Source organism: Paralichthys olivaceus, chromosome 2 (assembly GCF_024713975.1).
Source record: "Paralichthys olivaceus isolate ysfri-2021 chromosome 2, ASM2471397v2, whole genome shotgun sequence".
In the NCBI taxonomy this organism is placed as follows: domain Eukaryota; kingdom Metazoa; phylum Chordata; class Actinopteri; order Pleuronectiformes; family Paralichthyidae; genus Paralichthys; species Paralichthys olivaceus.
This window is the reverse complement of record NC_091094.1, coordinates 24,630,205-24,654,109: the sequence shown is the minus strand read 5'-3', so window position 1 is coordinate 24,654,109 and position 23,905 is coordinate 24,630,205. Positions and strand designations below refer to the sequence as shown.

Sequence of the window (23,905 nt, the reverse complement as noted above, 5' to 3'; positions counted from 1 at the left end):
GCAGGAGTGTGTGTTTCACAGGAAGGAGTAAACACACCTCTTGTCATAACACCCCTGTTGTGGCTCCTCTCATCTCTGGTGTTCTCCATGAGCCACACGTCTCTTGCACTTCACACATTTCCCTGAATCCTGATGAATACCGCCTCAGTGTGCGATCGGACAACTGTACGGGTCGATTTCCTTAACATTCTGTGCACAATAGATAGATGATGACAGACTTGATGTGATCAGCGCTCTGTGCTGGATAGTTTCAGTCTGGTTGTGTTGATGTAAAGAAGGTCCAGTTAGATTTAGATTTCATGCAGCATTTTAGGCTTTGTGTCTCGTTCTGGACACTGAAGTGAGTCTCCAGCTTTCTTCTTCATCTTGATTAATATACATGAAGTCAGTAGTGCAGGTTTAATTTGAATTTGAGCTGCCTTGGTTTTTGCCAAAACAGTCTGCATATTTAGAGAGGGAAATACATTGTTAGGTTTAGGGGACAGTAGTAGAACCCAAACGCAGGAGCCAGGTGAAGGAGAAAACAAAAAGTGTCCTGTAATATGGGCAAAAAATATCAAAACACAAAAAACTAAATCAAATTACAATCCAAAAACTAAGAAAAATACTGAAAGGGGAAACAGAGAACACCAGGAATAAGACTACTAGGTGATACAGGAAACAAGACAAGCACAGAAACGCAGCTAAACTGACAACATTACCAGGGAAACCACAATGAACCAGTGAAGCACGACAAGGTGACAAGACGAACTGACCAGGGCAAAGGGAAGCACAGAGACTTGGATGGGAGGCAGGATGAACACAGGTGGAACACATTGGCAACAGGTGCAGACACTCACAGGGGCAGGAAAACAAGACAAAGACAGGAAGTTCAGCTACAGACACACAAGGAACATAGATTCAAATTAAAAGAGGAAGCAGAGAAATACTTAAAGGTCCGACACACCGTACCTTTAACACAAACCCAAACACAAGGAAATCCAGGTAAAAATCAATAAACCAAAGAGTCCAATAAACAGAACCAAAATAGAGTTTCAGTTCTATTTCCAAAGTTAATGGGAGCCAGGGAAGAACCATGACATAAATGGGTTGTGGCATCAGTCCCGGTTTAAATTTGTTTTTTCACTGGTGAAGCAAAAAGAGATGTGAGCAAACATCTAAATTAGACGTGCAACAGGCCTCTTTTCTGCTCTCGCTACACAATACCCATTGTTTTCTACCTCTGAGGTGCTTCTGAAAAAAATCCCAAGATGTGTGGTTTAGTCAGCTATAACACAACAGAGCCTCAGCTGCTCTATCACTACGGCAACAGAAAAGTCCCCTATTGACAATTTCGCTAATTGATTAAGAGTTTGAGTCGTCAGTCAGCCAGGAATCCCAAACATTTGCTTCTGGACTACCTCTTAAAAATTAGGATTTTTAGTACTTGTTTTTTGACATTCAAGTCAGTCAGTCACAAACTAAAAAGATTATGAATTGACTTGGGAAATAATACTTGCAGCCTTAAAGTAGGATTAGTGTTTAATAGCCACCTAATTACACAATCCCCACTGCCTCTTTGAAGTAATGTATTCAAATTGCATGTCTGCTGAAAGTTTTTTTTACATTCATTGTGATTATTAATGCTAAACATCATGTCAAATAAACCCAAAGAGATCCCTTAACGTTTTTCTTCAGAAAGACACGATTCCTCTAGACTGGGTTAGTGTGACGTGGAACTGCTCTTAGTCCAGAGCAGTTAATGTGGCTCCTATCCTCTGACTTCAGCGTGTAACCTTGTGGAATAAATGGTCGGCCCCCGCTGGCAGATTGTGCCACAGATGTTGTGCAGGGCTGCCGGCTGCACAGAGCCTCCTCGTTGTATTGCTTTTTAAGGACAAACAGCAGAGGACACGTTGAGGAGGACAGATCGATGGCAGCAAACAGTGGGCTGTGGCGAATCTCACACCACAGAGAGCAGACAAACACTCAAGAGTAAAACACACACACACACACACACACACACACACACACACACACACACACACACACACACACACCTGCTTTTTGATCCTTATCGTAAAGCTGTGCACTTCTTCCTTTTTGAAGAACCACATGGTTTGATTTGGTTTGAGTCAGCTTCTCATTTCGACATCTCCTCTGTGACTAATACAACGGAATGCTGTAGATCATTGGTTCTCAACCTGGGGGTCCCAAACTCTAACGGGGTCACAAGATAATTCCCAGGGGTCACAATGGTGGATGTGGAGAAAACAACATAAACAAGTGGTAGAATTTCACAACATGTTGGGCAGTGGCTTCTTGCTTCAGTGGGGTCTGCATTGTTAGGGTGTCCTGAATAGAAAAGCTGGATGAAGTATCAACAGGGTAAACTAAGGCTGTCCTCCGAAAGTTGAAGATTCAAATCCTCCCTTTTGTTTTTATTTTTTTCATCAGTCAGTAGCTGTAGAGTGAGGGCTCTTCACTTTTATGCTCCAGGGTCAAATCATTCCACTGTCAGATCGCCCTGTCTGCTTGGTGAAGATGTCGACAGGTGCAGTCTGTTGCAGACCTGGGGTCAGGGTAAGTCTGAGTGAGACAGAGGCAGCTGCCTGGTCAGGCTCAGGGTAAAGGAGTGAATAGTCGACCTGTCATCAGCAGTCAGTATACATTAGCTCAGAGGAATAGCTGCTTACAGTTTTGCATGAACTTCGCCGTCAGTCTGAACGTCCTGCTAAACTGGCAACTCATTAAAGTGTTGTTGAATAGTCAAATAAAGTGTGGAAATTAATTGTCAAATATTTGAATCGAACAGCCAAATCTGATTCAACACTCAAAATTGCCAGAAGGGTAAAGGCCCCCCAAAAAAACATGGATGAAAAAAAAGTTTTAAATTAAGGGACAGCATTTTTGCTTTTAAAGAAGCTAATTTTCATCTGCATTTGCACATGGGTCAGAAGATATGCTAATAATCCATAGGAAGGAGAGAAAGCTGAAGAAAACCTCTATGGAGTAATAGTGTATCCCTACCTGCAAGCCTTTTTGGCATATATGATATTATTATCTACCCTTTATTTTATTATTTAGCTACACTTTCAGTTACATGGTAATAAGCACAGGTTTAAATACAAACAAACACTGATTGAGCAGCTACTTTGTCAGAAATACAACAAAGGAGAGCTGATGTGTTAAATTATCATTGTACTTCAATGAAGTCAGCAATATTTTGCATTCAGGGTTGGATTTGTGTGTTTCACATTGAAACCCTGGTGTTGGTTGTCTGAACTGTTTTAATGTAAAGCTGAAGCAGGCGGATGTCTCATTAACATTAACAGTGACTTAATACAGCTCTAACTTAATTAAACTTCCTGTGAATCCCTTGTGATTGGGTAGGTACTCAGGAATGCTGGCCTATATCACTACCCATAGAAACTACTGTATGGAGTAATATGAACTTCTGCCAAGGAGGTTATGTTTTCATCCATGTCCATTGGTTGATTGGTTTGTTTTTTCACAAGATTACAAAAACTACAGGAAAGATTACCATGAAACATGGTGGAAAGATATTGGTATTGGTCAGGGAAGAGCACCTTTGGATCTGGATCCAGATCAGGGGGCAGATCCAGTATTTTTTTTTCACGTTCTTTTACACTGGATCTGGTGGATTTAAACCTGGTTTCATAAGGGGACAGTTGGGACTTGATAGAGTTATGTACTCTTGTTTCTGTATAAAAACAGAATTGATGTTGGAAAAAGGGGAGCCATAACCAGTATCGTGGTTATCAATAAAAATGGTTGGGAATGATGTAGCATTGACAGACAGATCTCAGAGCAGAGCAGGTGAAGGGCGTGGATATGTTGATATGGTTGATGCCACAGTAGAAGATAAACGTAGCCCAATGCAAACTGTAAATGTCTTATCTTCCGAGTGCAACCAGAGCCTGCAGTGATTTCGCAGTTCACTGAACATCTCATTCAAGTTGAATTTTAATGAAGACCAACCACGACTGTCCTCCCCCGTCCCCCCGCTTGTTTGCTTCAATGAAATATGCAGATTCTGCGTTGTCATTCACTGTCATTGCTTATTTTCGTTTGAGTCGTTTTGTTTCAGTCATGTATTTCTGGTTTGCACAGACGCATTGCAGCTCCCTCATTACGTCTGCAGTGTGCCCGCTCGTCATCTGTTGTGGTTTAGTGAAGTGTTCTGTGAAAAGTCAGAAAAGCATTTGTACATTGTGGCCCATCTGCACCGTCTGCAGTCCAACTGGTATTTTTTTAAATCCAATTTTTATACATTTTATAACCAACAAAATCATCGAATGAAACTCAATATAAGAAACCCAGAGCCAAAGTTAATTTCTAATCACCATCTTGGTTAGTTTTATTACACAACAAAAGAAAACTTTAATTCCTTTTACTTTCTCTCTCTCTGTGTGTGTGTGTGTGTGTGTGTGAGGGAAAACAACATCCACATCCAGTCGATAACAAAGCCACCCCCCCACCTAATGAAGGCCTTATCACTGCAACCTTAATATAAATGCAAAACACGCTGGAGCTAATTTTAGGACTTGACGTTCTGATGATTTTCTTAAAGGCAGTCTCAGCTTCAGCACATGATAATTACTTGTCATTGTGGTGGCTTCCACTGTTATTATAGAGCGATGCTGATGGGGCGCACCTGCTGCGATCTCTGCAGCTTTATCTGCATGCTGTAATGGAGCTGTAGCAGATAACACGCTAACTGCTTATTATTCCAGGCCTATTAGATCACAAAGGGCACTGGTGAAGAAACAGGAAGAAAGTGAAGGAGGAAAAAGAGAGATAGAAAGTAACAGTCTCAAACACGCTCTCTCTTGACCGCGCGTTTTGATCTGCAGTCAAGACCAGCCGCCATCTGTTAGGGCGGGATGCCGTCGTGCATATTTGAGGCGGCTAGTAAAGGTGCAGTGTGGTGAAGGGTCTCTGGCCCACTTAAGAAGAAAACCTCCCGGATCACAGAGGCATTAATTAATCTGATAGACAGTATTGTTGCTTTCACAGCTCTGCTCTCCTCTGGCGTCGGACACACATATAATACCATATGGTGTGGCCTTGTGCCACCGTCTCCCATTGGCACTGAGGGAATGAGCTTCAAATGGGCCATGACAGGGACAGTGAGTGATGCTGCTGGGCTCTCTTGTTGTCATGTTTTGTGTGAAATAATCTCTTGGTTGTGTATGTGTCTTATAATTTGTCACAGGCACCGCACACGTTGTCTCCGCTCCTTTTTGTCCCTGTGAGTCCTCTGCTCGCAACGCCGTAGCACTGCGGTATTTTGCATGCATGTGGAAGAGCCTTAGATAGCCACGCTACGGCTCCATTCTCTGCATCCTGGCATGGAGAGTGTGAGTCGGCCTTTAGCCAAAAATATTTTCGAGTGTACCCCGCTCTCCTTGGAATATGGAGAAGCTCAGGCCCAGAGAGTGTATACTGTATGTGCATGAGTGTGTGTGTGGGGAGGAAGCAGGCAAGCAAATAAACGCTCACACACTGACTATCTTGCTCCAGCCGCTGCCTCTCTGTGCGGCGACAGTCTGCACCTGCAGCACGCCAGCCATTCTGATGCACAGGCCCACACTGTCCCTCCGTCTCCTCTCACTTTAAGCAGTCCATTAGCCAACAGTGGCTGATTGCAGCTCTATCTCGCTGGGCAGCAGCAGGATGTGTTCAGCTGGCAGACAGTGCTGCCACTGGGAGCCAGCAGGAGGCCCATTTCTGCAGAAATAGCATGCGCTCAGCAGCACTCTTAAGTTTTCCTGAATAGTTCATAGCACACTGCAGTTGTACTGCTGAGTTTATTTTCTTAAGGACAACCTGCACTCATTAACAGATATAAATAATGTATGTTCCAAAGATGCAACTAGCAGCTTTTATCTTTCCATTGAACTCATTTAGAGGTTTAAGGTGTCCTCTGAACCCTGGGGGTTTTCTGAAAAACAATTCATTTACTGAAACCGTTTAATGGGTTTATAAAAAATATTAATTAATGTAGTGTAGTGTAGATCAAGGCATCAATTTAAGCAAGATTAGCTCTCGGCTATACACTAGCCTCCCCTACAGGTTGGATGTGTCAATTCGAGTTCTGGTCTGAGCCTCTCTTTGTACACAACATGTGCATTTGTTGACAAGCTGACGGAGAACAATCCAGCAACATCACAAACAACTACAGAGTATTTTTAATGTTACGTTTTGTCGTGTCCTGGGGTCTGACAGTGAACATTTGCGCATTCACTGCACTCAAGTTGGAGTAGAACAGTAGCATACAAGCTCACTAGCTAACCCAGCAAGCAAGTAGCCCACACAGTTATTAATGACTGCGTGATGTGTATTGAATCACATAGAATTATTTGGCTAACTCGCTAAACCTCTATTGAAACGGGTTGACCTGGATTCTGATGATAAACTAGTGACCTGACAACATCACACAGCCCAGTGTCAAGCAGGAGCACCTAGACCTAAAAGCAAAGTTATGGCTTATTGTCCAATAACAATGCCAGGTCTTTTTCTTTTAGCTCTCTGGCTGTTTGTGTGGTCAAGCAGGTTGTAATGTACTAGCACTGTACACACAAATTACACATTACAGTTCCAGGCCTGCAGGCTATGATAGATATGCCATTCTCCCTATTATAAGTTTGTGTACCATCAAAATGATTTTTAAGTTGGTGTTTAAATGCATAAAAACTACGTAGTGGTCATTTAAAGTAAAAGCCAAAGGTTTAAGCTCTCAAATGATTTTCATTTCATGTTCCACTCCGCTTCAGAGCTGGAGAAATAAAGGTTTTATTGTGCTGCATCAGGTCAATCTTAACCTCTGGCTTGCAGTGATAATGACTCTGCCTCTCCTCGTCCTCCTCCTCAAACACGTCTGTCTCGCTCAGCCTCGGCGAGCATCTCAGCAGAGACTTCAGAAGTCTGTTTCTAAACCTTCCAAAGCCGTAAATGACGTCATCATATAAAGTGGGAAATATGTGTCATCTGGCTCTAATGTGAGAAGCACACATTCGTTGAACCAGGTCTTAAGGGGAGATATGTGTTACATCTGAGAGATCATTTGCTCCCTGCATTATGAGTCATTGTCTCCTACAGTAATTTATTCTCAGAAAGGTCAACAGAAGACTTTCCTGTGAAAATGTTTTTAATTCTCTGTTTTAATACAGACAAAGTCAAAGAATTCACTACTGATCTCGCACTCCTGACACAAATTGTCTCCTGACTTGCTCATGGGAATCTCGACATACCTGCTGTGAACCTGTGTCCTGCCATCTGAAAGTATGCACTGTAGCACCTTTTACAAATGCAATACTTTAATTTTGCATTGCTGTTTTGTACAAAAGGTAGGAACATGAAAAGGTAACAGTGGAGATAGACACAGAGCCAAATCAACATCTGACCAAAAAGGAGGGACGCCGACACTGATGTGTTACACATCGTGCTTTTGTTTCCAGAACATGGTCATGCCATCTAAGGGTACACACGGGGGTGCCATCAAGCAGTAAAGTAGTACAGGCAGCACAATGAGGAAGCTTCTTAACGGCAATATAGTGGGATCTCTGTATGAAATTGGCTCATAATTCAAAAGAAGAATTGAAAAGAAGAGTCCAGCTGTGAGGCCACCTGACATCCACCATTTCCTGTTGATTTATGGCGTACTCTACGACTTCTAAGGGCAAGAGGAAATTGGAAAAACCACCTTCGAGGTGACTGCTGTGTATAAATGGCAGCTCAGTGTTAGGAGGCCGTTAGTTGTGTCCTTCCTGCGAAAGATAACTGAGGCTCATGGCTGTGTTATTCTCTCTGGATTTATTCCCACAGACGACAGCTCTCTCTAATGAACTCTATTACAAGGGCATGAGCTTGCAAAAGGCAGCTGAGTGTGACCATTTGCATAATGTTATGTATATGAAGGTTGACACATGGGTTCTGTTGTCACCTTCTCGTGGTGGACAGAGAGGGCACTAATTTCTGCACTGAATAAAAGCAGTAAAAGTTGAGTACACTTGTGAAAATAGATTTGACCTTGAAGACATTAAACATGCATGAAGAAAACATCATGAAAGATGACATAAGGATTCTTTTTGTTATTGAAAACTGACAAAAATGCATGCAAATTTGAAAGAAATCCTGTGTGCTGTTCTCAGCTAAAGAGGAAAACTAATCTGAGCATTGCACCAGCCTGGCTAACATTGTAGGAAACAAAGCAGGGTTTGTGTCAGTGCTTACAACAGGGTCATGAGGCAAGACTTGCAAGCTTCCAGTTGGAAAGGGATCGATTTCACAACAGACTTAGGCAGCTGTTATTATGGACCTGAGAGATGCAAATTCCAAACTGATGGTTTATGCTTTAAACAGAGTTATCAAAGAGCAGTTAAATGGCATCAATGGATGACTGTGCCGTATGTAATCTGTTATTACTTACTCACTTAAAATGTATAATTAGTAGATTACGCCAACTCAGTTAATTTGCCAAAATTTACATAAAGTCCTTTTCAGACTTATACTTTGTGGTAAATATTGGTGCTGGCTCTTTGTCAGTCAAATACAAAGGCGCTGTCCCTACATGAATATTAGTTTTGGCTTTGTTCAGAGAGGATATTGTTCTAAGAAAAAGAGCCTCAACGTTCACATGATATTTGGCACCACTGCTGAAGGTTGTCGGAAAATAACAATATCAAGGAAGTAGAGAGTTCTCAGTCTTCTCACTGCACATTAAACATTAAAGTTTACTTTAAAGCTGCATTTATCAAAGTTTCTATATGAAGAAAATGTCATAGGTGTCACTTAAAATGATGAACCCACAGGTTATTTCACACCTCAGCATTTCACCTCCGAACTAAATAGCTTTTTTAGTGTCTCACAATTTATTGTTTGGATTTGTGGTCTTTATACTCTAATAAACCCGCTGTATGCTAACTGTCTATCCTCAAAACACTAATCAAGTTAGCAAACATGATGAACGTAGGTGTGTGAAATATCTCTTGTTGTGGGTACAGAGCAAGACAGAGCAAAAAGAAGAGTGGGCGTTCGATTTAGAAACAGACACATTTAAATATGCAACATGTTGGTCATATGGATTTTCAGAAGTGATTCTATGTCAGTGCAGTTTTGGGTTTACGACTTGTTGCATTGCCCCCAAGTGGCCACAGGGACCAATAAATTCAGGTTTGATATATAAAGGGGGCTGGAGCACATGCCTAAACACACACACACACACACACACACACACACACACACACACACACACACACACACACACACACACACACACACACACATACACACGCACACACACACACACACACACAGTGCTTCATTCAATGCAATCAATGTGTCAATAAGGAGTATGTAGTGATGGAAATGTCATAATGTCAAATTGTGGTTTATGTTGTAAATGCTTCTGCAATCATTATCCACTCTCCAAACTGATTGCAAGCCTGCTTATTTACTTGTACTTAAAAAGAAATATAATGGCAAGGTACAGTAAACTCTTTGAAAATGTGTAGCTGAGGTAAGAAAAACTACAGGTTTTCATTCAAAATAAAATGTCTGGAAAACACTGTAATAAATGCATTTTATACATGAGAACAAAAAGAAAAATAAATGTATATAGACCTAACGCAGAGAAAAGTAAAATCAAAGAGAAAATGAGAGTGCAGTGTGTGTGTGTGTGTGTGTGTGTGTGTGTGTGCGTGTGTGTGTGTGTGTGTGTGTGTGTGTGTGTGTGTGTGTGTACTTTTTCAAAGGGAAAGGCAGAATGAGGGTGGGACTAACTGCATGCACTGTACTGAGGCAAAACTTCAAGCAGTTCTGTTCTTCAGTAGCGTTGTGTCGGAAGTGATTCAAAGATGTGGATTTATTGACATCGTGACTTCAGCTGCGGCACCTACGAGCCCGTCATCATCTAATGGAGAACAAACAGCAGCTTGTCTGGGATCAAGGTTGGGACATGTGAACTGGATACAGGTTATGTCATACAGCAGAAAAAAGGAATTTTAAATTGATGTCTGTATTCATAAACAACACATTTTATGAGTCTCCTTGCTGACAGATGCAAAGCTCACAAGCTATTTTCTCAACAATGCGTATCTTTGTATATGATCAAATTACCTTTAACTCTGCTACGCTAAACAGTAAAAACGCTTGCGAGCACAGTTTCGTCCAGGTTGTAAAACGACTGAAGACAACATTATCCAAACCTGTTTGTTGCTTTTATGTCATCAGCACTTTAACAAAAGAGAACAAAAAAAGAAGCCTGTAATTGAGTTTCTCAACTACAGGAAACAATTTTCCTGCTCAGAGATTATAGTGGTGGAGAATCTGGTTTGGGAAGTGCAACTGTTTGTGACAGTCTCTCATTATCTGTAGCACAGCCGAGGCTTCGCACCAAGACAATTACACACTGGCCTTTGTGACAGCACTCTTTGACACCAACTGACACAACAGAAGGCACAGATGCTTAAATCAGAAAGTATGAAACTGAATGTACATGCAACATACAACAGCTTACAAGCAGAACAAAGTGCATATTTTCAGCATGAGAACAAACATATCTTCAATTATTTACATTTGTTGAAGACAATGAGGTTTAACTGTGAAATAATAACTATGCAGACTTAAAGGGGGTAGTGAGACAAACACAAACGACTGGAAAATGTGCTTTGGAGGAAACTTCAACAATTACAGCCTGAACCCTCCCGAGAGACAAAAGGGGCTATCTCAAAGAGAAGCATTTGAAGTAGGATGCCTTTAGGAAGCAAGAGATCTGTGTTGTATTTATGCTTCTTAGAATTTAGCACAGTTTTGACAGCCAGCTTATAAGCAAACAAGCCTTGTCTTGTCGCCATGTGTCTCCCTGGCCCCCGAGGTTGTTGGTGATGCCTGTTAAAACCGCCCATGTGCTCCCACACCCATGTCCTTGTTCCTCAGCTCTAAACTGCTGTTAGCATGCGCTCAAACTGCTATGTTTCCCTTTAGCTCTTTTGCCTGTGTTTATTTATCACAGGATCACCTCTGAGAGAGAGAAGAGAACGGGGGGGGGGGGGTAGTTTGCATCGGTCCCTGCAGTGTGTGGCGTCTGGCAGCTTCAGGGACGGATCAGACAGCGACGAGGTGTCCCTCCTACTGCACGCACCAGTGGTCTCCTGTGCAGCATGAGAAAGGTCAACTTCCATTAGATAATGTGTGACAGAAAGATGTCTCTGCAGCAATTCATACCAAGCTTGCTGCTGCCTCCTGGTACTTTGCTCTCTACAGAATCTGCAACTCTGTGTTGATATTCATCTGAGAGCGAACACCTTTGATTTAGAAAGTGACAAACTTTGTGCTGCTCTGCATTCAGATAACTGCTCTGCTGAGAGGATGCAACCATTTGTTTTAGGAAATCGTCGTCTTTAGTCTTTTCTTCTCTGGGGGTGATTCCAGGCGTAATGCAGGAATGTGAAGGCCTAACCTAGCTCCTAGGACTGTGAGGTAAAACTGGCTGGAGGTGTTCAGGTTGCATTATCATCTCAGGAAAAATTACAACCAGAACGGAAAAACACTGCATCTCTTTGTGAGTGGCTCCCATCAATGTCAAGCTTGTCGTCAGTGCTTATGATCGGTCGTGTGTTTATGTTGGAGCAGTGTCCTTGAGCCGCCCATCTTTCTGTCTGACTGATCGCACAGACTCTCACTCTGACATGTTGCAGTGTGCTTTGGATCAGTGAGGCCCAGACATGCCTGGCAAAAGCCTGTTTTTAGGAGGAAGATCCAGAGTTGTTGACAACACAATGTTCAAATTTAACTAACCAGTGCTGTTTGCTGATGCTCAGTGACTTGTTGAAGGAAGCACAGGTATCACATTTTAGATTTGCACAAACACCTGGGGCCAATATGAAGGATGGATGTGCAAAGATGCTGGTTTAATATTTTTTCCACGGACAAATCTCCATTTGGGACCCCTTGTTTTGTCTGTTAGTGCCACTAGGATGTACTGATTTGTTTTTTTGAGAGAAATGTTTCAACAGCTTTTGGATGGATTAGTATGTGGTACAGATATTAATGCCATCTTTAATGAATAGAGGGCAAAAGTGATCCACCTCACTTTTAATCTATCATTAAATTCAAAAAAGTCTAACACTAGTACAAATAACATATTACCATGCTAACATGCTATGGTGAACATGGTTAACATACCTATTAAACATCAACATGTCATATGAGCATGTCAGCATGCTCATTTATTCAGTATTAGTGCTCTACATTCTGCTGTCAGACAGGGAAGGTTTCAGGTTTGTCCACAGCGGCTAGTGAACATGGCACTGGCAGCCACAGAAACTACAGCCAGGGAAAACATACGGTAACAGATCTGAGTATCTGAGTTCACCCACTAAATGATCAGCAGAGAGAAGTCAGATCAATGAACAGACATGGTCTGTGAACGGCATCAGCTGCAGTCACAAACTGTTTCATATTGCTAACCATTGCTCCCATGTTTCTCACTGTGTTTAGCTTAACTGTAGCTGGATGGTATGAGTCACTGATAAACAGGCTGGTCGGGTCATGAGTGAGGGCAGCAGCAACACTGATGTTGCCAGGCAGCAGCAGCGGCAGCCTCTTAACCTCCTTTCATCATTTACACGCGGTCCTCAAGTGTTTGCTCCACCTCACTCCACTGACATGATGCTGACCTTTGATTGGAAGGTCAGCACCTGAATATTCCAGTAGTAAAAGCACAAATCAACTCCACTTGTGAGTCTTTTTCAAAAGTGAAATGTATTTTAACACGATGAAGCGTTTTAATAGTTTGATGCGGCCTAAAACATCTGATTTCAGCTTTCCTAAAAAAATTTGGCAGATTGGCTATGACACTAGATTCCTCTACTGTAAAGCTTCATGTGCTTATCACACACTATGTAAAAGTATTTTATGATATGTTGTAATGCAGATGTTTCACAAACATAGGGGATGCATTGTAGCTATATTGTCTTTCTCTTTTACCAGTGAACTGCACCGTGTGATTACTAAACTGCATTGTGCGCTCGTGCATGCTAATGGATGCCTGGGTTGTACAATGGGATTAGAGTTGTGTATTGGCCATACAGTGATGACTGTGCACTTTGGGGCTCGGGATGTGGAGCAGGCGCTGCTTTGTAGAAAACAGGTGAGGGAGGTTAGCAGCAGTAACCTGCATCTCTGCTGTCGGTCCCTGTGTGCAGCTCCTCCACTGCTGACCAGAGGAGAGGCTGCTTGACATTTCCTTTGAGTAGCGGTGCCACATCATCTTATTTCCTCCCTCTTGTCGTTTCTTATCTTTCCCGTTTATTCTTGATCCCTGTGTCTCTCTGGCTACCTCGTATTTGGCCTCTCATCTTCCCTCCTTTCTTTTTCTCCATCACTCCTGCGAGGAGAGAGAGACGATCGGGTGTGAAAAAAAAGGAAAGAAGACTACTCTATGCTGTTACCATGGCAACTGCATCTCGGAGCCGAGCCAGTCCTCCTCCACAGACATGCGTCCTCCCTCTCTCACTCTCCCTCTGCTTGCCTGACTTAGATTAAAGCGTAAATCTGATGAGAATGAAGAGAAAGAGAAAGAGGCAGGAGGAACAAGGGACAAGGCTGCACTTGTTAAGGAAGAGTAGCGTTTCATAACCCTCCAAGGAAACGAGGTGCTTTTCTCTGTGATGAATCATTATTACTGATGGCAGATATCAAAGACAGACATTGTCAGTGAACCATGCATGGTGCATAACAAAGGAAACACACACAGTGCATGCTGCACTTAAAGGTGCTTTCTTCTTCTCTGCAGAGGTCTCAGGCGCTGGCTTAATGGAGGCAATTGTGGGTAATGGTCTGTAACAGGAAATTAATGCATTTGCAGGGCTCCAATGCTTCACTCTATGACATCAATTTGTGTTGATTTAGTAATGATTCTGATTGCATGAGAAGATGTCTCAATAATGGACCACATTTACCACTAACTAACTTTGGATTATGTAGTTTGTGTTCTCAATTTTAAATATGTGCCCTCACCATGCACGTGTGTCCTCTGAGGGCTTTTTCATTTTTGGTATACATGTGTCGCACAATTCTTTTAGGGCCACAGTAACTATTGATCTGGATATGGTCAGAAAATGTGTCATGGTCGGCTGTGTGCTCGTTAATGTGTTCAGAACAGAGTGATGTGCACAGTGGGGCATCAGAAATGGTTGGACTGGAGCTGTTCGAGGTAATTTGTTGCTGTGAACACACCACAGTAGAGATGGTAGATGAATATGTCGTGTCATGTAGCCCAGATGGATGTTAAGTGAGGGGGGACGTCAGCTTGTGTTGACTTGGACAGAATGAGAGAGTGCGCACCTGTAAAGCACACGGGGGAGACGTTCCTTATTTTCAGCTTGACTGATTCGGACTGGGAGGCGTATGTGATAACAGATAGACATGGCTGCGCTGAATGTCCGCTTCCTCCGCCATCAAAACACGACAGCCAAATGAGTTTTTCCTCCCCAATCAGGGATTTTCTTAGCAGGCATATCCATGACTCAACCAGTGAGGGTAAATTGATTTAGCAAGTATATAGTATAGCACAGTGCCCTGCTGGATCAGACAGGGAGGGGGAAATGAGACCCTGAGCGGACATATCACTCCAGGCTTCATGTTTGTCGAATTTATTTCTGTCAGAACGCTGTGATTGTAAGTAATGGGACAATTGTTATAGCACAACAGAGGAATAGAAGCAGTAAGGAGGGAGGGGTTTCATTCTCCTTTGACCACGTGCAATATGTCAAAGCCTTCCAGGCTGGGAGTCGGGGGAGGGTTGTCTCTCCTTTGAACCAGTGTGAACCGGTTGTGTTCTTGCAATGACAGCCATGATCACCCACAGGTGCATTATGCTGATGTGATTTGCTGCAGAGACTTCCAGGGTCACACAGAGACTGGGTTATATACTAGGTCCCGAGTGAATTCTATAATACACAGACATTATCCTTACATGCGGCACTGAGCAGATCCCACTGAGGCTATGTTCACACATTATGTGCTTTACCTTCCTTTTATAAAAGGTCAATGAAGAACATGTTCCAGGGTCATGAGCATCTTCTGCCCGGGATTGTGAGGAGGCTTTAACAAAATCCACCCTGAGTTACAAAAATATGTGAAGCAAGCCTATTTTCCCCACTAAAAATGGACAGTGTCATCTTCGCAGCAGGAAATGTTCAGCTCTCAGTATCACTCACAGTGGATGTCAGGTTTTCACTCTCACAGAGCAAAGGCTTGTTTTCCTTAATTCCACTTTGCTCATTCATTCAACAATCATGCAGTCATACAGCGAGAAACACTGTGGTGGGAGGCAGAGCTGTCAGTAACATGACAAAGTGGTGCACACACTGTGGTTTTCACTCTTGCACCGAGCACTTGAAAGTACCCGGCCCACGTGGGCTCATAAGACATCACAATGTAGAGTTGAAGTGGTGACACAAGACTTGACAGAAAAGAATATGAATTACCACACAACAATTCTACAATGTGAACAAAGTACTTCATCTGTGTTTGATTTCCTGAGCTCTTCAAAGTAAATCTGACATCAAGTGGTTCCTTTCCGAAAAGATATGAGATCTTGCAACAGAGGTAATATGTGTATATGCTTAACATTAAGGTCTGTTGTACACTGTATAGAGAACTGTTTGACATTTTCGCAAATACACTCACTTGTTTTTTGTGAGGTCATGAAGTATAACCTAAATGATACTCGCTACATGATTCTTTAGGATGTTCTGCAGGTGAGAGCCTCTTGCAACATGTGAGTCTGGAGTTGTTTTGAGCTCTCAACTGTACTTCTGTGGCTCTCGTCTGTAGACTCTCTTTGGACCGTTAGACAGGATTCTTCTGTAGGAGGTAAAAGAGGTCAGTGGTGTTTGAGTCTGTTGTGAGGACAGATCTGTGACTGCAGCGGGGACGATTTTCTGTTCTGTCAGACCTTTCAATTCTTAACCATCACCATGACTTGCCCCTCTCTAAGGTACACGCTCCTCATTTTGTCTCAGAGTTATTTCGTTCATGCTCCTCCATGTTTTTTTTTCCTCTGCCAAGGTTATGTTTTCACCCTGTTGGTTTAGTTGTTTGTTTTGTTTGTTCAGATTCCTACGAAACTTTTGGTGTGGATCTGCATCAGGGGGCAGGGAATAATTCACGGAAGAAAAAAATCTAATACATTTAGTGTATTGACATCTATGAGTGTTTGAAATTTGGTGCGGCTAGATTGAATTTAAGGGGACTGTTGGGCCTCGGTGGAGATTTGTTCTCTACTCAGTGCCTACAGGCAAATTTATTCATCTGTGCTGTGTTAAAGAACAAAAAGCACTGTTCAAATGCTGAAGCACATTGTAAAGAGCGATATTTGGCATTACAATATAAGAAAAAAAAGCATAAAGTGAAAGTATAAATGTTTTTCTATTGCCACATATATATATATATATATATATATATATATATATATAGTTATATCACACAGCCTTAATATGAGTGTAAGTAGCAAATTAAAATGTTATAATGTCTTTAATATATTCATCAAACATACTGTATTGTGAATTGCAAATCACTATTTTAATAAAACATTTAAAACAGGATTTTCTATGACAACAGTCTCAATCAAGTTCCTCAAATCTCTTTAATATCTTTCAAGATAAGTGATAACACCTCAAGCACCTGCACTACTCTGTGCACATCTCTGTGTCATTACTTTGTGACATTAGCATGTAACCTTCTTTTGAGTTGTTAAATAAGGACTATACATAAACATGCATCATGGTACAAGATATGCATTCTTGGCAATTACATAGTCCATTCCACTATGGAGTGATATAGACTGGAGCATTACATGAATTCATACCGGCTCATGGAAAAGTGATAAGACTCTATCGTTTTTTGGTTGAATACCTTTGTGATGATAGAAATGCTCTATTATAGCTGTGAGGTTCATGGCCTAATTCACTAATTAATTGTTTTGGGGGTAATTGTCATCTTATTGCCAGAGCGTGTCTTGCTTAAAGGATAATCCTTATCTGGCTCAGTGAGGAATTTTATAATTAAAGTAAATGTCCCTGACGGCAAGGTGAGTTATCTTAGTGAAAACAGTTACATAAAGAAAATACAGCTTTCAGAATCTTTAGTGAAGGCAATCAAGGTGCCAGTGCTGTTAATGTTTTAGTGTGGATGCATTCGTGTTTGGAATTTTCACAATCCCCAGGTGCAGCCCCTGCTGTCATCTGAGCTCTATTGATTCTTAGAGAAAGCATGTGTAAAAGTAGGGTTGTTAAGTTGTTCCTTAAACGCCTTTTATCTTATTTTTAAAATCCTCTTTGTGTCCCGACGGCCATCAATAAATAGAGTGATCTGAAAAGTTGCCTGTGGCCCTCGCATGACTGTAGTTAACATTACTATCATTTCATTCTAAATTGGGCAAAGATGTGAGTGTGAATGTTCTATATATATGTCCTGGCGATCTGTCCAGGGTGTCCCCCGCCTTTCACCAGTGTCAACTGGGATTTGCTCGTGCCCCACCTGGGACCCTCAAAGGCTAAACAGATTATATAATGGATAGATAGACATTGGCAGAAATCGGATATCATATTATTGTTTACATTTTCATTTGTGTGTGTTTCTAATAGATTAGAAAAAACCCTTTGTATCTACATTGGTATTGATAACTGTACTCAGTCCTCTGCCATGTTTGATGGCCATATTTCTACTGTAGCCCAGGAGAGACAAACCAAACACTGGCTCCAGACAGGTTGTTTTGGATTTTCATGGTACCTGAATTCTACTGAAGATTCTCCTTCATACTAGGAAGAGGAGGATGAATGAAACGAGGAGTAAAGGACTTTCATGCAGCTTTACTGTTAGATGCTTCACGGAACCTTTACAGTTTTGACATGGTATTATGAAGTGGGGGCTCTACTTTGTTGAGATGCTCCTTCAAACCTTTTCTGCATTCATTTCTTTTCTCAGGTTGGCGTTACTTTGCTGAAGCGACAGAGGCAGGCCCTGAGTCAGAGGTGAAGAAAGCAAGACAGGAGTCCTCCCAGACAGCAGGGGGCGGCAGCAGCAGGCATGCAGGACTCCACCTCAGACAGCATGCTGGACATGGCCAAACAGGTCAGCATTGCTCAAACTGACTTCTACTAAAGACACAGACCTTCTAGTGGCTGTGTTGAGTCTTAATTTAGGTCTTTGTACATTTTTGCTAATTTCAAAGAATTTTCTTTCTCTACCAGGTCAACCATTAAAACTAAAGAAATATCTTCATTAAATCCATCAATGTCAGAATCACCAGCCTGTAACTACCAGCTGTTTCAGAGTGTCCCTGATGTTCATGTTTTTATACAAAGTAGTAATAGAGAAAATGAGAACAGATTGGATAAAGGACGTGTAGAACAAGGATGTCATCTGGACACTGGTTTCTCTCTGGCTCTCTGTCATTATTTTATTTGAAATCTTTAACGCTCAGCATATCTTGATAATGCTACAGTCTTGCTTGGACTGAATAAAAGCTGTCAGGTCTGGAGAGGCTGTCATATGCAGCGATGGCATCAGTAATGGTTGCTGCGACAGTATCATGTGTGTTTGAAACATTGACTGTATATAAAAGGTTGATGATATGAAAGCAACCAAGAGAGAGGCCAAGTCATCTTGATCAACCCTGTGTGGCTGGCTGCAGTATAAAACATATAACCTGCCTCCTCCATGTTAGTAATGGGACATGTAAGGGCCAAATTGTTTGAGTGTGTGTATTGGGGGTCCTTGATAGTGCGGCTGCTACTCGATCACATGGCGGCACCTGTATCTGTGGTATTTTGTCTTCATTCTTGTACTATATAATATTGCTGACTACACTGCTGACTTTAACTTGACATTGTGATGTTTGTATTATAAAAGTTAAAATCTAATATTGTTAAAAGGACTTAATCTCAAGGTACTGTCCTGACTCTGGCGCATACAAGTGTATTAAGTATGTTATTCACTCAGGTATGAGTAACCACACATGAAATCCAATTCTTTTTCATTTCATTTGTAAAGGAACAGAACTCCAAGCATCTGGACGAACACAGAGAAACAGAAGAAATATCTGAGAAGACATCGTCAAACAAAAACCTCAAATCCCCGCAGAAAGGCTCCAAGCGACTGAAAACGTTCCCATTCAAAGTGACCCTGCTGGACACTTCTGAGTATGAAGGAGAAATTGAGGTATGCAGAACATAAATCGGTCTGTAGAAATACTTTTTCTAGAATTAGCCTTAAAATGCTTTGAACAAACTGGAAAGCAGCACTCTTTATTCCCCCTTGTTATTATTTTCCTGTGTGTGCCGTACAGTGCTGCACAGAGTGGATAAAACAGGCAGAGAGAACAAAAGAATAAAAGACAGTGTGCCATGCTGTGAGCTCTGCAGGAGGGTGAAACCAAGGAAATGTCGCACATTTCTGTATAATGTAATGTAATAATTTATAACCAATTACATACTACACAATATTTTAGGCTATTTCTTGAAAAGGCTCAACTTTCTATTCCTCTCAGAAAGAATTTATGTAATGCATGAATCATGAGGTGTCTGCCTGGCACTATCGCCTCTGCACGTGAGATGTGATCTGTCTGGGCACATTGGTGTCGCCCAGTCCAGTTCATCACCTCTGTTTCTTAAACCAGACGTCTGTGTGACCCAGCAGATTTACTGTATTGTACATGCTCATCAATATGACTATGGATATTGAAGCTAAAGGACTTTGTGAGCACCAATGGAAATGTTTCTCTCTGCACTGTGTATCAAAAAGTGTCAAGTATCAAAAGACGAAATAGGTTTGTCTGTGTCGTCCAACACCAGGTTACAAATGACCCTTACAAAAATAGTTTGGGATGCTGTATTTTGTTTAAGGAAAATGTTTAAATTTCATTGACTAAAGAATCAAAAATTATTGTTTTTGCAACACTACTGGAACTTTTATTTTCAGCATTCATATCAACAACCTTTCAAGTTAATTTTGTCCAATAAAAGCCCCCGGCACAGGCTGCTAACTGGGTGTTACGAAATCCATAGTTATTACATGTTTGCAAGCCAGGTGCAGCCAAGGAGAAACTAGAAGAGCAATGTTATTATGAGCCACCTGTAGGTTTCTTATGCACAGGTGCATGAAACTTTGTGTGTGATGATGAGGCTTTGGGGGTGAGGGGGCTTTTATGTGCGAGTGTGTGTGAGGTGAGAGGATCAGAAATGCTACGCTTGTCGACTACTCTCTCAGCACTGAAAAAATCTTCTGAAATACCTCTGGGCCTTTTCCACACCACAAGAAGAGTTTGCATTATGGCGATAAAGCTTCTGTGTCTTAAGTGCACTTCCTGAACGTTGCCATGGATGTACGACTCAGCCTCTTGTCAGCCTCTTGTCAGCTTGTGTTTTTTATTCTTGTACAATATGTTGAGAGCCTCAGCCTCAGGTCATGGATGAGCTTGCTCCTGCTATGTGTCTGTAATTGCAGGGGTAGAATTCTGTGCCTGCCATATCCAAACCCGCCTCCAGGAGCTGGTAATAACAGTGTTGCAAGAGGGCAGGCCACACATGGATGGCTCTCCCGGGAGGGGGCGCTACATTCATGGGTTAATGAAGTCTCTTGTCATTGATGCATGGCTTTGCATCCCCGTGGTCCTTTGACACTATGCCCTTACCCGCTCTCCTTACCCCTCTGCTCACTGTGGTGCAATTTGAATATGAAGCCTGGCTGAGCTGATGTGTACAACACATCTATTTATGGTAGAATTGATTGTCGTCTATGTACGCAGCCAAGATTCTTTCCTGGGTTTTCCCATTTCAGGTGGCAGAAGTGCTGAGATCATTATTGTGCAGCCAAATAATTAATTGTTCCAGAGTAGAGAGCAAATAGGCTGCATCACCTCAGTCATAGTCTATTAAAATTCTACCTACAGATCTGTTTATTTAATATTGCTGGCTGCAACTGGGGTCATTGGCATGCTCGTCCTTTACATATGCAATGTTGCTGTTGTGGGGACAGGTAGAGAGCTTATAAACACTTTCAAAGGGTTGCTCCACCATCCTTCTCCTATAATAAGGCAAAGGTGAAACAGTCTTTCAAGTCCTGTAGCCTTGAGATAGTAGAAACAAGACAGCAGAGGGATAATACTGCATCTGTTTCCCTGGCAACTGCTTGCTTCATTCTCCCTGTCGCCTCAACCAAGGCTCAAGGGGAGGAGGCATTGTGTGTGTGTGTGTGTGTGTGTGTATACATAATACTCTCTATGCTAGATTCAGTGTTAGGTCTAAACATTAACATACTTCTTTGTTCAATATTTGACAGTGGCAGATGAGCTCTTGCATGAATCGATGTTGCATTGTCAATATTTCATGCCCTACAAAAAATGCCTGAAATTGAAGTGAATTTTCTTTAGATGTGATTCCTTTTGGCTTTAAATAATAAGCAAGTTTGGCTGCGGTTGCAGTAAGAGATTTTCAAGATCTCTTTAAATAATCCATAATAATCTTTACATAAGGCAGTGTGTCCAAGACAATTAATAATCAGTAATGGGGATTAGAATATGTGAAATAAATTAATGTTATTCTTGTTTCTATATATGAAAACTCCTATGACCTTCATGTTTGGATGCTTGTGAGTCACTATCTCGAGCTGTGGGTCTCCCACTGTTAGTAACTGTTGAACAGACCAGTTCAGACAGATTTAGGTTTGGGTGTGTAATGTTTGATCATTGACAATATGTGTGGTTCTGAGCACTATATTCAGAGCACTATAAAATCCAAACTAAAAAAAAAGTTTGAGTTGATTTCATATCGTAACGTATTTTACATACTTTTCTCTCAGATGTCACAAGGTTGAATTGTTGCTTCCCTACATCTCTACTTAGGTACACTACTTTTATACAGGCTATTCACCAAAAACATCCATTTCTCTACAAATCCTGGTCTAAGCACAGTCAGCCAAAATGTTCATTTGTACATCCTGATGTTTATTAGTCAAATATATCGAAAAAACTCCACTTGAATGTGAAAAACAAACTTGTGTCTTGAGTGTCCAAGTAAATGATGATGTGAAGCTCACCTGTAATGCTGTCAATAGCAGAAGAAATCCCTGCATGCAGTGCAAAGACCAGCAGTCCACAATCCATTGTGTTTGATGCACTCTGGTTTTGACTTAACACCGAATGACTGAGCTGTTTGCTCTGAGCCCGAGAAAAGGAAAGCAGTCTTGAGAAAAAAAGTTGTCTAATAGGGTCTGATGTTTGCCCTGAAAAACTAAGCTTTGCTGGCAATAGACTCTCTCCTCTGTTTTCTTTTGACATTCTTACCACTGCTGTGTCCTTTATCTTTGTCTTCACAGAAACACTCAAAAGGACAGACCCTGATGGACATGGTGTGTGAGCACCTCAACTTACTGGAGAAGGACTACTTCGGCCTGACCTTTGCTGACACCGACACCCAGAAGGTCAGTGAATTGTGTACCTCGATAACCTTGTGGGATGTTTCAGTGCTTAAACATGCTGCTCACGGAACAATCTGTATTCCTCTCACTTGTTGGCTGGGTCAGCTCTCTGAGGGGTGCACTATCCATCATTCAAAGATGAATGAAAAATGGAAATTTCCATTCGATGTCTGGGTCTGGACAAAAGGCAATTGAAAAACTTGTGCAGTAGAGGAGAAGATGAAAAAAAAACGCTCATCTACTCTTTGCAACATGCATATATGAAATGTAGTTAGAGAAATATTTCTCAGAGGCAAATCTGTACTGGAAACAGAAATATATAAATCTGCCTCCAGAGGTTGATTTAAACCTCTATAGACAGAAGCCAAGAGCCAGAGTTTATCAGAGAAATTTGAATAGATAAGAAGTAAAGTTTGGTCGGAATTAGTTTGCTGACTTCTTTTAATCTTTCTTATGTAACCATAGAAGCTTGAACAGCAGAATAGCTAACCAGTCAACCTTTAGCCTGTCACTTTAGATTGAGGCTTAACTTTCAGATCAGACAGAGTTAAGTGCTAATTGCCTCAATATGGCTAAAATGCATTCTTGAGTTTGTTGTGAAAGTGTTGAGTTACCTAAGAAACCGCCCTTAATGCTGGTGGTAGCGAGACATGCATGGATTCACAAAATGAGGCGATGTGTTAGTTTGAGGTCCAAAATTCAGTCCTATTAACTCGTATGAAGGTGCTAAATGCCATATGCTCACTAGCTGTATCTAGAACCTCTTCAGACCTGCTATTAACATCTGTCCTGAGAGATCCCATCACAAATGGTCAGCGTTAAGTACGCATGTTTACACCTAGCATTAAAATGTACCCTGTTGTTCTCCGGTGATCATTTTTGATCATATCTCACTTCCCCGCTCTGCATGCAAATATACATTTCTTAATGTCTGTTCTCTTAGACCAAATGATGTGTTTACCCATTCTGAGTTTATTTTATGATGTCACTGTGTTTGTATGTATGTGTTTCAATGCGAGTGAGAGAGAGAAAGGCATAGAGAGAGAGTTGTCAGGAAGGGTTTCATGAATCTATGGCAGATGCACTGTGAAAAAAGATTTTTACCAATTTAGCAAAATTATTAATCATTATGTTCTGATCAGTGTTGATATTGTGGTGGTGGCCACAAAAGAATCAACCGTTGGCACTGAGAAATTGAAAATGGTAAAAATATGTTCAATTCATTGTGAAACTGCAGCAGGTCAGAAGTCATCAGCTGAGTATGTGGTCCTTCATATGTGGCCCAGGACACATTTGTGTTCACACAGTGATGTGTCACGGAACACCTCTGAATGTGATCTGACTGATCTGATCTCTGAGGACGTATTCAGGTGCGTTTAGACCTGAGGTTGCCGACCACTTGTGATAACCAGGTCTG

General features: G+C 41.6%; 1 protein-coding gene across 10 annotated transcripts in view; it reads left to right on the top strand.

Annotated features, from left to right (window-relative positions):
• LOC109629245 (band 4.1-like protein 1) overlaps positions 1–23,905 on the top strand; it is a 74,477-nt gene that overhangs the window by 24,874 nt on the left and 25,698 nt on the right. For 9 of the 10 annotated variants that reach the window (XM_020086862.2, XM_069512913.1, XM_020086858.2 and 6 more), the window contains exons 2-4: positions 17,998–18,144; positions 19,066–19,233; positions 22,387–22,491. In XM_020086862.2, the coding sequence (XP_019942421.2) occupies positions 18,100–18,144; positions 19,066–19,233; positions 22,387–22,491 (318 nt within the window). In that variant the 5' untranslated portion in view covers positions 17,998–18,099. Of the gene's footprint in view, positions 1–9,801; positions 9,954–17,997; positions 18,145–19,065; positions 19,234–22,386; positions 22,492–23,905 lie in introns of those variants that run through there. The other variant, XM_020086859.2, reaches the window with a different exon arrangement.